This window comes from Piliocolobus tephrosceles, chromosome 9 (assembly GCF_002776525.5).
Source record: "Piliocolobus tephrosceles isolate RC106 chromosome 9, ASM277652v3, whole genome shotgun sequence".
NCBI classification, from domain to species: domain Eukaryota; kingdom Metazoa; phylum Chordata; class Mammalia; order Primates; family Cercopithecidae; genus Piliocolobus; species Piliocolobus tephrosceles.
The window spans coordinates 83,087,737-83,102,374 of NC_045442.1; the positions used below are offsets into that span (position 1 = coordinate 83,087,737).

The 14,638-nt window shown below is 54.4% G+C and overlaps 1 protein-coding gene across 1 annotated transcript; it reads left to right on the forward strand.

Moving 5' to 3' along the window:
* Positions 1–5,136: 5,136 nt before the first annotated feature.
* Positions 5,137–7,416, forward strand: ADIRF (adipogenesis regulatory factor). The gene is made up of 3 exons (XM_023226050.1): positions 5,137–5,298; positions 6,919–6,981; positions 7,196–7,416. Exons 1-3 carry the CDS (start codon positions 5,238–5,240, stop codon positions 7,300–7,302), a joined length of 231 nt encoding a protein of 76 aa, XP_023081818.1. The 5' UTR covers positions 5,137–5,237; the 3' UTR covers positions 7,303–7,416.
* The last annotated feature ends 7,222 nt before the right edge of the window (positions 7,417–14,638 follow it).

Genomic DNA, 14,638 nt, shown 5'->3' on the forward strand with positions numbered 1-14,638 from the left:
CATGCTTCCTCTGGGTGCTCTGTAGCTTGAGGAAGGGTCTCCAGGTCCACCCAGGAACAGAAGCGGGTTCAGCCTGTTGATAGGACCAGGTATCCTACAGGGACACACACACAGCATTCATGGGACCTGTGAGAGCAGGCGCTGCCTTCAGCAACACCCCCAACCCACCCATTGCCTTTAACATGGAGGAGGCAGCACCGCCTTCGGCTCCCCAAGACATTTGACGGGACTCACAATCCCATCCACGGGACAGCTTAGCTGAGCCTCAAGGTAGCCCCCACCTGCCTGCTCTGCATCCCTGAGGAACCCACTGTCAGCAGGAGGTGAAGATAGGCTCCTGGGCCTTCCCTCCATGTGTGGCCTGGGCTCCAGGATCGCATGAGGAACAGGGCCACCTAACATCCTCCCTGGAGCAGACGATAACTTTCAAAGATGGAGAAGCCTAAACCCAGTGAGGATCCCAGGAGAGACAGGAAGTAACCCTGTGGCGCCTCCCACCTGGCCCCACCCAGTCTCATGCTCCCCACTGGACCTGGAGCTGGGTACCCCTTGCACCCCTGCTGCACCCAGAAGCCTGCCACGTGCCACTGAAAACACAACAGCGGAGATGCACGAGGCTGCACCTTGAAAGAAAAGTGGTAAAAAGCAACAGCTGCTGAGTTCCTTGCAGGCGTTGCCTGGGCACTGTTCTGAGCACTTCACTTTATTTAATCCTCAGAACAAACCTCTCAGGTTGGAGCTGTAGATCCAGGTTTTGCTGAGAAGCACAGGACCGGGCAGACGCCCAGGTGACTCCCCAGCTCTGCTATGGCTGCGTGGGCCCCAAGGTGCTTACGGTGGATTGCCCCCAATCCAAGGTTTCAAAACAACCCAGGGCCCACTGGCCAGTGGCCTACACGAAGGGCTGTTTGCCCAGCCCACTCTGAGCAAGCCCTTCATATAAGCCACTGGCCAGCAGGCCCTGCATTGTTTTAAACCTTGCATGCCGGGCAGGCTTGTTCAGACCAGAGTTCCCTCGACATCCCACCTTCCCCTTTGATACTCAGATGCATTTCATCTGAGTTTGGGCTCAGAGCATTTCAGTGGCTTGCCCCAGGCCTTCAGGCCTGGGTGTTGGAGCCAGAGCTTGAGTCCGTCCACATGTGACTTCAGATACTGCCCTGTCCACACCACCTCCCCATCCAGCCTCTGTAGTGGATTCAAGGGCAGCCCAGGAGGCTGGGAGCCAAGTCAGACACAGCTGAGCCAGGCTGCATCTACTGTCTGGCCATGGGCATCCGCTGAGGAGGCAGAATGGAGCAGGGGGCTGCTGGTCTCCACACCCCCAAACCCTGCCACGGGCAGGCATGAAGGGTCTGGAAGCAGCTCAGGGCAGTCAGGGCTGTTCCTGCTCCCCAGTCCAGACATGTGCACATAAGCAGGCCTGTATGAACCCCAGGAGGAGGCCACCTGGGGCCTGGGTGTGCCCGAGAGTCCTCTGGGCTGTGAAGAAAGCAAGGAGAAGCAAGGCTGGTCAGGTGATAGGGGTGAGGGAGAGGGCACTTATGCCCGGCTCCCAGCGACAGCCTTCCCCGGGCTCCAGCGCCCTCTGCCTCTGCTGGAGGAGCCCAGAGGGGTCCCTGCTGCCCCTACCACAGCACCCCCACAACCCTCTCTCACATACACTCAGGGCTTGTTCCTGGACTCAAATGACCAACATCACCAGGAAGCCCCTTCCCAGCCCTGGGCACTGGCAGTGCTCTTTGCCTTTGAACCCTCATGTGCTCTGCACCCTGTGAGGCTGCTTCTGACCTCCCTGCAGGAGCACAGTCGACTCCCCTTATCCACTAGGATACACCCAAGATGTTTCCAGCTGCCTGCAACCCCAGATAGTACCAAGATAGCCTACATATAATGTGTCTTCCTACACATACACATGTGCCTCGCTAAGATGAAGTTTATACATTAGGCACAGTAAGAGACTAACAATAACCGATAAGAATAACAATAACCGATAAGAAAATGGAACAATTATAACAATATACTGTAATGAAAGTTATTTAAAACATGAATTGTTTATTTCTAGAATTTTCTTTTTCTTTCTTTCTTTTTTTTTTGAGATGGAGTCTCACTCTGTCATCCAGGCTGGAATAGTGGGGTGATCTCTGCTCACTGCAACCTCCGCCTCCCAGGTTCAAGTGATTCTCCTGCCTCAGCCTCCCAAGTAGCTGGGACTACAGGTGTGCACCACCATGCCCGGCTAATTTTGGTATTTTTAGTAGACGGGGTTTCACCATGTTGGCCAGGTTGGTCTCAAACTCCTGACCTCAAGCTATCCATCTGCCTTGGTTTCCCAAAGTGCTGGGATTACAGGCGTGAGCCATCACGACCAGCTATTTCTGGAATTTTCCATTTAACATTTTGGACCTTACCAATTGCGGTGCAGCGGCCAAGGGAAAACTTTCCCTTTACCCTCTGAAGGTTCACTGAAAAGTCAGCTCACAAAAGCAGATTAGAAATGGAATACACATTCACTAGCATGCATGGGGGAAATCAGAGTGACTGCCCCACCACGAAATGGGGTACAGATGCAATGGGGAAGTGCGGGTGATTTCAGGGGCCCAGTAAATGATTTTCAGGGGAATTCAGTGGGTTTGAAAAACACACGGTGACCTGGAACAAAGTCTGTTGGGTTCACACAGCAGACAACGGTTTGCAAAACCTGTCCAGGTGTGTGAGCAGGCTTCAGTCTTTCTCCCTGTGACATGAGTTCAGTCAGAGTAAACTCTGGGAAGGGACCAGGGGTCACTGTTTTCTTCTCTGGTGGGTCACCAGACTTTAGGCAGATGAGGGACTTCACAGAACAACTTCACCGTATGATTTGGAAGAGACAAAGGGTGGAGGGGCCTGGGGGAGCCTGGTCGGAGAGACCTTAAGGCTTCTTCAGTTCAGAATGTCACAGCACTATATATTGGGGTATTGGTTTCTGAGCCCCAACAGAGCATGGTGGTGCACGCCTGTAATCCCAGCTACTCAGGAGGCTGAGGCAGAACCGCTTGAACTTGGAAGGCAAAGGTTGCAGTGAGTCGAGATCCTGCCATTGCACTCCAGCCTGGGCGACAAGAGCAAAACTCCGTCTCCAAAAAGAAAAAACGGAAAAAAAAAGTGACACCACAGCAAATGGGGGTGAGGGGGCAACGGTAATTTGGTAATGTGCTCCCTCCTTCTGCCTGCCCTTGTGTGAGAAGCCCCAGTGCCCTGGATCTTCTTACAAAGTCCACCGCCGAGTGCTGGGCACCCTTCAGCCCATTTAATCTTCACAAACACACTTTGGGGAGATGCTGTGATGTAATGGGGCCGCTGAGGCTCCGGGGGTGAGGGGCTTGCTCTAAGAGTATATGAACCCAAGAAGTTTGACTGCAGTGCCTGCCACTAAGGCCACACGGAGCTGTCTCTACCATCATCTGCTGGGGACTGGCTGTCTCTCCCCACAGAGGCTACTCCCTTCCTGTCCAGCTCACAGCTCATTGCCCATGAACACAGGCACCAGCAGCCTGTGACAAACTGGAGCGCTCAAAGGCGTGCCTGGCTATTGGACACTACGGGTGGGATTTCAGGAGGGCTGGCAGGGCTGCGGCTGGCCAGGCAGGGCAGGGCTGAGCTGGGCTCCCCAGGGTGCCCCAGGCATCCATCTGGCCACTCCCAGGGCAAGGCCAGGCTCTGGTCGAGGAGGGGCGGGGGCTGGGAGGACTGCTGTCGCTCTGTTTTGCCTGAGACCCGCTCCCTCCTCTTTCCTCCACCTAATCTCATGGCTTGCCTCTTCCCTTTGCCCAGGGTTGACTTCATCTCCATTAATCCATACCCAGCGCGCGCGCGCGCGTGTGTGTGTGTGTGTGTGTGTGTGTGTGTGTGTACAGGTGCACTTCCAGATACCTCCCTGTAGGGGCTGACCCTGCACCACTAGAAGCAGGGTATGTGCCAGCAGACCAGGCCTGGGTGACAGGGGCTTCCCAGCGCTCCAGAATAGGGGAGACGCCAGCAGAGGTGCAAGAAACAGCCCCAGACAGGAAGCGTTAGAGAGACCCAGAGAGGCAGGGTGGGTGAGCACTGGTCTCCAGGTCCTGAAGACCGACTCTGGAATGGGAGTACACCCAGCTTGGTGGGGCCTGACTTGCGCCCCCTTGTATGCCAGGGGAATGTATCTCACAGGCTATTTTGCTGCCCCCAGGGATGACCTTCTCCACTCTGGCCCAGGTCCCTAAGTCCCCTCCTAACAGTCACAAGTTGTACCCTAGGGCCTTGCCTGCCCCATCTCAGGAAAGGGGACCTGAAAGGCCCAAGCTTATTCCTGCCCTCCCTGAGCCATGCTTTCTGCCCAGCTTCCTCAGGCTTCAGTGACTGATGGCAGTCTCCTTGCCTGGGCTGCACAGGCACACTGCCCTCTCCCCCTTGGGGTTGCATGGTCTGCAGGTGCACACACCTATGTCTTGCCCTCTCAGGGGAAGGATTTACTAGGCCCTCTCCATCTGCATCCACTGGATTTCAGTGGCTACAGGCAGAGAGCCAGTCAGCAGTGCCCCTGCAGGTGTTTGGGGCTGGGGGCTCTGACGTTGCCAGAGCCCTAGGGTTGACAAGGCACCTAGGCAGATTTGAGGATCCAAGTCCCTGCCACGTGAGTTTGGGTGAGGCTGAGCTCGCTGCCTCAGTTTCCTCCTATACACTGATGCTATTAATAAAAATACCTATTTCAGGAGGTGGTTGTAAAGATTATACAAGAGACTGCAGAGTGTTAGGCAGCTCCTGGCACAAGACAGATGCTCAGTAAAAGACCGCTGCTGTCATTAATGTCAACACCAGCCCTGAGCTCCTGCCCTGGAGCTGACCCAGTGCTCACGCCCAAGATAAGAAAGGGAGGGCTGGGGCTGATGAGCTGGGAGGAGGTGTGCGCCCTTCTCCTGCCCCCAGCTCCTCTCTGGACCCCTGTCCTAACCCCTCTTCGGTCCCTGGTTCCGTCTTCCCCTTTCCCACCGCGGCCCCTCTTAGGCCAGGATGTGCTCCTGGCCTGCGGACTCTGGAGCAGGGCCTGGCCACTCCCCGGAGCCTGTATGACGGGAACCGCCCCGCGTCCTCTCCCCTACGCGGGGCAGGCTGGCCCTGGGGCGCCTTAAAAACCGGAGCTGGCACTTGGCAGCGCCACTCTGGGCTGGATCCAACGTCGCTCCGGCTGCTCTTGACGACTCCACAGATTCCCCGAAGCTATGGCCAGCAAGGGCTTGCAGGACCTGAAGCAACAGGTGGAGGGGACAGCCCAGGAAGCCGGTGAGTACAGCGCGCGACCTAGGGCCCAGGCAGGGGCACCTGCGTGAACGCGCAGGCAGAAGAGGCGGGTCTGCGCGGTCGGCAAGTTCGCGGACCGGCAGCTTGGCTCAGAAGGCTCGATCCTCCACTGAGACGCAGGGGCGGGCAGGACACCCACCCCGGTCCGCAGAGAGATGGTGCCCGGAGGGAGGCAGCGGAACAGAAGCTCCAGAAGAGCCGGAGCCGCGCTGCGGGTACTGCGGGAGCCCCTCAGAGGAGGACATGCCGGCGCTGGGCGGCCCCACTCAGGCCCTCAGGCAAGGGTGAAGGTCCAGGTCCAGGACCAGGACCAGGACCGGGGGCGGCCCGCCACCACCTCCAACCGCGCCTGCCACCAGAGGCTGCCCCAGACCCCAAAGGGCTTTGTTTCCATCCCAACCCCAACCCCGAAAAGTAATCGTCGCCTTACCTTTAAGTCCCCATCTGGCAAAGAAGGTCCTTAGTTCCTCCACCTCCAGCTCTCCTCCTTATTCTGGAGGTGACCCAGCTGCAGTGGGGGCATGGGAGATGTGAGGAGACCACTGGCTCACTGGGTCGGCTCTTCCTGTGCCTAGCCCAGCCTTCCTCAGGACTACAGTTCCTTATCAGTCCTGCCTATATCCCAGTCAGGAGACAATATCCAAACCAACTGCTTCCTTCACCAGTGCCCCAGGGGAGGCCCACAGTTCTTCCCTTGAGACTAAAATGCTACCAAGGAAGCCTCGGTGTCAGCTCCTTTCCTTCTGGGCTTCACTTTTCCATTTGAGAGCTGGGTGCAAAGGATGGGCTGCTTTCTGATGGGTTAAATCGAGAGGAGGTCCCCAGGGGCCTCTCAGCACACTTGCCTGACTAACCCTCTCGGAAGAATGGGGTCTGGATAAGGCAGGGGCCCTTTCCCGTTCAGCAGCAGGGACAAGTTACCGCTCTGCAGGTCGGAGCCACCCGTCAGTCCACCGGGGGCTGGTGACTCCATTTCCGGCAGGCGGAACTGTGGTCCAGAGGAGACGGCCCGGCCTTGGAAGTTTTGCCTCCTTCCTGCACTTGTCTCCTAATGTCTTAAGCTGCCTGTCCACAGAGGCACTGGCTTTGCTTGTGTGCCCTCTGGGGCAGGCCACAGGAGGGAGGAGGCAGTGAGAACCTGGCAAAAGTCCAAGCCCAGAGCCAAGTGCATGAAAGGTGGGAATTCAGGCATCTGGGCCAGGCTTCTAGCCGAGAAGCTGTAAAAGGGGCAGGGGTCTTCTGGGCTATGCCCAGCATTAGCCAACAGTCCAGATGCTAACTGCAGTCTGGCCCTGCCCTGCCCTGCCTGCCTTCCTCTGTCCAACATTTTCTCAGCAGCCTTGGAGATGGAAAGGGAAGCTCCTCCCCCACAGAGGAGGAGCTCAGAGTTAGAAATCAACAAAAACATCCCAGAGGCATGGAAAGGGATCCTGCCCCTCGGGCTGGGCGGCCCTGGGCCAGGGACTTCATCTCCATGGCATCCATCCCTTGGACCTGTACCACCGAATACTCTGGAGAACACATGAGGGGCATGGCAATGGTGGGGCACCTGTGGTCGGTGGTGCCTCAACAGGGGCTAAAAGCCACATCTCTCTGTTCCAGTGTCAGCGGCCGGAGCAGCAGCTCAGCAAGTGGTGGATCAGGCCACAGAGGCGGGGCAGAAAGGTCTGGTGGGGCTGGAGGGAGGCGGGCAACCCCAGCACACCTCCCACTGCCCCGCCCCACCCCGGCCCGGGGCCCAGGCACATCCTCTCCTCTGCAGAACCCTCTGTGCACAATGCCCCAAGCAGGGCCCCCGGGAGACCCGGGCCAGGCTAAACCTACGTGCACTGGTTCCCGGGGCCCTGCCTGACCTGCCCTCTCTCCCGCCCTTCCCCAGCCATGGACCAGCTGGCCAAGACCACCCAGGAAACCATCGACAAGACTGCTAGCCAGGCCTCTGACACCTTCTCTGGGATCGGGAAAAAATTCGGCCTCCTGAAATAACAGCAGGGAGACCTGGGTGACCCCCCTCCAGGCGCCATCCAGCAGAGCCTGGCCCTGACCTCCGGGCATCCGCCACCTCCTCGGTCTGCCCCCTCATTAAAATTCACGTTCCCACCCTGTGTTCACTTCATGACTCCTCGCAAGCTGGGCCCAGTCCTCCCATCCCAAGAGCAGAGCCACCATAGCTGAAGTCCTAGCTTCCCAAATTCGGAAATCCAAGCCAACTGTCTCAGGAATGTTTTCCATCCCGCCACTCGCCTCCCGACGCTCCCAGACCAGAGGCTCAGCCCCCATCTCTGTTACTGCCCCTCCCCCGCCCGACTCAGGAGCCAGCCTCCGCCCCTTATTCCCTGCCCCAGGATCCCGGCCCTTGCTGGGAGCCGGACTGGACTAGGTCCTCAGATCCTCGGAAGGCTCAGCTCTGGGCGGGGCAAGGAGCCCTGCAAGGGCGGGGGCTCGGGAACTTCTCTCTGCCAGCTGGGACTAGGGGCTGGGAACAGGGGAGACGACCCAGGGCCACCGCCCCTCGGGACTTCAGGCGGCCGGAGGTCGTGGGGGCGAAGCCGAGTCGGGAGCCGGGCTTTCGGCCCTCGCTACCCCGTCTGGGCCCGCGGGTTGCCCGCGCGCCCGTCCCACCCAGCGGTGAGTCATGGGGCAGGGCCCGCGGGACGCTTTGTTGAGTGGGGCGCTGCCGCCAGGCGGGGTCCCGCCCCGACACTCCCCGGGGAGGGGCTTCGGGGCACGGGGCCGTGCACGTGAGAACGAAGCGCGGGGGGGGGGGGGGGCCGTGCACGTGAGCTCCCGCGGCCGCGTGCAGGAGACCCCCCTCCCTTCCACACCGCTTCCCTTCAGTACAAACCGGTAACCTCCGGCCCTGGACGGTTTTGTTGGGGGGGTCCCGGATGGACTGGGGTTCCCAACATCCCTCGGCACTTCACGCGCGCGGCCCCGGTACGGGGTGTGCCCTGCCGGTAGGTGACTCTACGTGGCACTGGTTGAGCGCCGGATGAGGCCTGGCCCTGGCGTGGGGCGCAGGCTGCTGCGGCCCCTTCCTCCCAGCGCCCGTTACGCCCCAGCGGTCCCCTAGCGGTTCCTGTCCACCCGCTCCACGTCCTTACCCTGGCACTACCTCCACCCGCAATCGCCTCCTCTCCGGACTGCGCGCCCGCGGGCTTTGCATTTCAGTTCAAAGGTACCGGGCTTTGCGTTTCAGTTCAAAGGTACCGACTAGGCGGTGCTTTCCAGTTCTGGGGAGATTCAGCCAGCGGACTCAAGGTGCGCTCCCTGCCTTCTCTGGCCTCCCAGCAGGGGACGATGTCCCCAACCTGGCTGCCAGCCCAGGTGCTGCAGTGCAGGTCTGCGTAGGAGGTCGTTCCCTTCTCCAGTCCGAGATCTCCGGCGCGGAGCACGGGTCTCTCACTCTCACCCTCACCCCAGGGCTGCCACAGTTCCACGATCGGTTACTTGTTGCTGACTGTCCCCAAAAGGTTTCTTTGTAAAATGTGGGAAAGTCCTTGAAGAGACACCTGAAGCAGTGTCGGGGTCGCTTCCAGGAGCCCCCGCCTCCAGGAGCAGGTCCCAGGGCCTGGAGAGCGGGCCTCGGGGCCACTCCAGGAGGCTGGTGGGGCTGGACTGGCAGAGCCTGGCATCCTTCTGGTATGCATCGTTCCCATGTGACACAGGGATGAATCCCAAGGGACTTTTCACCTGTTCTCCTTGTGAGTGAGCGCCTTAAGCTGACCCACGTGCGCCAAGGAGAGAGGTGAGGCCTGAGGCCAGAGGTCTTCTAGAAAAGACTTTCCTTGCCTTGAAGGCAGGGCATGGTGGCTCAGCCTGTAATCCCAGCACTTTGGGAGGCCGAGATGGGAGAATGGCTTGAGCCTGGGAGGTCGAGGGCGGCTGCACTCAGTCTGGGCAACAGAATGAGACCCTGTCTCAGGAAAACACACACACACACACACACACACACACACGCCGCCCTTCGTCTTCCACTGGACATCTTGTGACAAGAAAGGATTCCTAGAACCAGCTACTTGCAACCGCAGGAGGAACAAGCCTGAGGCAAATCCCACCTGCTGATCAGGGCAGAGCCTCCTAGACCTCCAGCCTGTTCCCACAACACCCTTCCGCGGTGCTCAGGCAGCACTGGCTAAATGAATGCATGGAGGACCATCCTTTTGTTCTCCTGCTGGATGACAGTGACTTCTCATTTTCAGGTTCACCATGGAGCCATTTCTGCAATGCAGCCCCTTCCACATTGACCCAGCCCCATGGAGCTGGCACTCCCGTGGCACTGTGCAATTGCCTGTTCCTGTGTGCCTCTGCTCTCCCAACACTAGGAGCCCTGGAGGGCAGGGCCAGGTGGGAGGTGGGACTTGCCTTTTGGACCATGTCTGGGACACAGAGGGTACACAGCGATTGTCTCTGTAATAGGTCCCTTGCCTGATTGCAGGGCAAGTCCATACACCCGAAACACCGGTTTGCAGCAGAAGAAAGAGGTTTAATTGCAGGGCTGCCAGACAAGATGGGAGAAAACCTCAAATCTCTCTCCCAGAAGTTTGGGGCTAGGTTTCGTAACAGTTTTAGAACAGGCCAAAGTGTGGAGATTTTTGATAGGTTCAAGGGTGCAGAGTGAAGTCATGGGGCCCGGGAGATGAAAAAACTGTGTTCTCATGATGATTATGTTCTTCTGGGCTGTTCGAACTGGTTGGGGTCGCTTGTTTCACTGGAATTCCGAATCTGAAAAACATTTTAGGTTGGGTGCGGTGGCTCACTCCTGTAGTCCCAGTACTCTGAAGGCCAAGGTGGGTGGATCATCTGACGTTAGGAGTTTGAGACCAGCCTGGCCACATAGTGAAACCGTGTCTCTACTAAAAATACAAAAATTAGCTGGGTGTGGTGGTGTGCGCCTGTAATCTCAGCTACTCGGGAGGCTGAGGCAGGAGAATCGCTTGAACCTGGGAGGTGGAGATTGTAGTGAGCTGCGATCATGCCGCTGCACTCCAGCCTGAGTGACAGAGTGAGACTGTCTCGGAAAAAAAAAAAAAACAAACTGAAAAAACAAACCAAAAAAATGTTTTAAGCAATTCCTAAACAAAAGCCTATGATTCTAACATCAGAAAGCCGAACTGTAGGAACAGTGGGGATGCAGATGGTCAGTATCCAGTGCCATGGGAAGTTCCGTAGAAGGAATTTAGTCAAAGCACAGCCTCATTAATGCTTAATTATAGCTGCTAATGCTTAATTATCACTATATTTCTGTGTAGAATGCTTGTTAACCCTGTGAGGACAGCTTCACCAGAGGAACCCTTGGGAACTTATACTGCCCAGGCTTATCTCCACCAGGTTCATGGAGCAAGTGCAGCCCAGACTGGCTGAGGAGGAAGAACTGTGGCTACACTACACTTACTGGATGTCAGTCAACTCTCCGGAGATCAGTTCTTCCATTAGCAGTGCCATAAATAATTCCTAATTCTCCAAATTCCAGTTTCCCATCTAGCCCAACACATAGTCACTAATATTACATTGTGGTTCCACTTACAAATAACTGCATTTGCGGGTGGAGGTGTTCCCTTAAACCATTCTCTCTGGACGGTGTCCCTTCTTCCCTCCTCTTCTTCATCCCCATTTTCAGTCTGTAGGATGAACTTCTTTGTATTTAATCTCCCAAACATCTACCCCTGGAGTTCTCAGCTTTGACCCCCATCAGACTACGCATGAGGCAGGGTGCAGATTCTTCCACTTTCACCTCCTCTCCCCTTCTCTCCCTCCCCCCGCCTTTTTAAAAAATGCTATTTGTCCCATTTCTACACTGTGAAAGCACGTAGATTCGCATTCCATTCCTCAGCCCCGAACCACACCTTTGTTTTTGTCTTGGATCTGCAATTGAAGATATTAAAAGCTGTTTGCCATTCCTTCGACTGAATATTTTCTGCTGTCTCTTGGTTGGTTAGAATTAGTCCTGCAGAGTCTTCTCTTTTTTTTTTTTTCTTCTTTGAGACAGAGTATCACTCCTCTTGCCCAGGCTGGAGCCCAATGGTGCCGTCTCGGCTCACTGCAACCTCTGCCTACCAGGTTCCAGTGATTCTCCTGCCTCAGCTTCTGCAATAGCTGGGATTACAGGTGCCTGCCACCACGCCTAGCTAATTTTTGTATTTTTAGCAGAGACGGGGTTTCACCATGTTGGCCAGGCTGGTCTCCAATGCCTGATCTTAGGTGATCCATTCACCTTGGCCTCCCAAAGTGCTGGAATTACAGGCGTGAGCCACCATGCCCAGCCCAGAGTCTTCTCAAGAATGAAAGTTACAGATGATAAATGTTTACAGAGATAAGACATCTGATACCTGAGTTAATAATTTTTATAGCTGGGTAATGGGTCCATGAGAGTTCATTTTATATACATATATATATATATATATGTGTGTATATATATATATATTTTTTTTTGGGACAGAGTCTCGCTCTGTTGCCCGGGCTAAAGTGCACTGGCACGATGTCGGCTCACTGCAACCTCCGTCTCCTGGGTTCAGGTGATTCTCCTGTCTCAGCCTCCTGTCTCAGCTCATGTCTGTAGCTGGGATTACAGGCATGCGCCACCATGCCTGGCTACTTTTTGTATTTTTGGTAGAGACAGGGTTTCACCATGTTAGCCAGGCTGGTCTGGAACTCCTGACCTCAGGTGATCCTCCCACCTCAGCCTCCTGAAATGCTGGGATTACAATCGGGAGCCACCGTGCCCGGCCCATTATGTTTTTGTGTATGACATTTTCTATTTTTAAAAGGTAAAAAAGTTAAAAATTTTTAAAAAAGAAGGACTTCGGTGAACAGTATTCTGATTTTTAAATGTTTGGTTGGTATTGTTAGTCTGTAGCCTTTAGACTTTCTCCCTGGCTGGGTTTGAGGTTTGTGGCTCCCTCTTCAGCTTGAGTATCTTCTAGGTGTGGCTGCACTGCCTTCTGGCATAGGAGGTTGAGCAGGCCCTACATGTCTGATGCCCACTGAAATTTATTTTTTTAAATTTAAATTCATTATTTGTTTTGAGATGTTGCCCAGGCTGGTCTGTGTTGCCCAGGCCGGTCTCAAATTCTTGGCCTCAAGCAGTCCTCCCACCTTGGCCTAACAAAGGGCTGGGATTACAGGTGTGAGCCGCTGCACCAACCCCCTACTGGAATTTTTTTTTTTTTGTAGAGACAGGGAGGGTCTCCCTCAGTCACCCAGACTGCAGTGCAGTGGCCTGATCATGGCTTCCTGCAGCCTCAAACTCATGGGCTCAAGCGATCCTCCTACCTCAGCCTCCCAAGTAGCTGGGATTACAGGTGTGTGCCACCACGCTCAGCTAATTAAAAAAATTTTTTTTGTAGAGATAGAGTCTCACCATGTTGTCCAGGCTGATGTCAAACTCCTGGGCTCAAGTGATCCTCCCACCTTGGCCTCCCCACAGCACTGGGATTACAGGCATGAGCGACTGTGTCCAGACTCCCACAGGAATTTCTAATAAGCAACATGATATTTCTGGCTTGCTCTCTTTCTTTATGTTTGAAGTACAATAATTTTTCTAGAATTTGTCTCAGTGACTATTTTTCTGGTTCACTGTTCCCTGGTGTGCAGTTTGCCCTTTGAATACTAATTCAAGGCTGGGTGTGGTAGCTCAGGCCTGTAATCCCAGCACTTTGGGAGGCTGAGGTGGGAGGATAGCTTGAACTCAGGAGTTTTAGATCAGACTGGGTGACATAGTGATACCCGATCTCTACAAAAAAAAACAGGAAAAGTATCCAGGTGTGGTGGTGCACGCCTGTAGTCCCAGCTACTAAGAAGGTTAAAGTGGGAGGATCCCTTGAGCCCAGGAGTTGGAGAGTGCAGTGAGCCATGATTGCGCCACTGTGCTCCCAGCCTGAGTGGCAGAGTGAGATCCTAACGCAAAAAAAAAAAAAAGTGTATACATATGTGTACATATATATGTGTGTGTGCATATATGTACCTGTGTATGTGTATGTATGTATATATATACATATCTACCCAGAAGACAGATTGTTGGATCATAGTTAGCTATATATTTAATTTTTTGAGGAATCTCCGTAGTGTTTTTCTTTCTTTTTTTTTTTAGACGGAGTCTTGCACTATAGTCTAGGCTGGAGTGCAGTGGCATGATCTCAGCTCACCGCAACCTATGTCTCCTGAGTTCATGCAACTCTCCTGCCTCAGCCTCCCGAGTAGCTGGGATGAGAGGCACACACCACCACACCCGGCTAATTTTTTTTTTAAGTAGAGATGGGGTTTCACTGTGTTGGCCAGACTGGTCTCGAACTCCTGACCTTGTGATCTGCCCATCTCAGCCTCCCAAAGTGCTGGGATTACAGGTGTGAGCCACCACGCCCGGACTTCCATAGTGTTTTTCATAATGGCTATATCAATTTGCATTCCTACTAATAGTGTACGAGGGTTCCCTTTTCTCCACATTCTCACCAACACTTGTTATCCTTTGTCTTTTTTTTTTTTTTTTTTAGAGATGAGGTCTCCCTGTGTTGCCCAGGCAGGAGTGCAGTGGCTGTTCACAGGCACGAACATAGCACTCTATGGCCTCGAACTCCTGGGCTCAAGTGATCCTCCTGCCTCAGCCTCTGGAGTAGCTAGGACTATAGGCGTGCACCACTGTGCCCAGCTCCTGCTTAATTGTATTTTAAAATATTTGCTCTGTTCCATTGCTCAGCTTTCTTTTTTTGGGAATTCCAAGTGAGAGTATGAAGTTCTTTTCTTCCTACTTTCCATATCTACTGTTGTCTCCCAAATACTGTGTATCTTTTTCATATAATTCCTTTTTTTCTTTACGTTTTCCACTTCTGTTCTGTAGGCATCTACTGTGGCATCTACCTTCTTGTGCTTATCTGCCATTGTTTGTTTAGTCTTTTTTCTTCTATTCATTTCTGAGATATATGTCTCTTCTGCCTGCTCTTAGCTGTCTGGCCATCTCCTCTCAGAGTTCTGGCAACTGCTTTACAGTCTTCCTTCATAACAGCTGTTGTTTATTAAGTGTCTTCTCTTCCTAAAATTCATGTTGGAATGTTGACTATTCTTTTTCTATATTTAAAAATAGTGTGTTTTTACTGTTGACTAAAAAAAAGGGAAGGGCAGAAATACATATCTATGGTATGCTGTCCTTTCTGTAAGAAAGAGGATGGGCTGGGCGCAATGGCTCACGCCTGTAATCCCAGCACTTTGGGAGGCCGAGGCAGGCGGATCGCGAAGTCAGGAGTTCGAGACCAGCCTGGTCAACATGGTGAAACCCCCACCTCTACTAAAAATACAAAAATTAGCCGAGCGTGGTGACATGTGCCTGTCA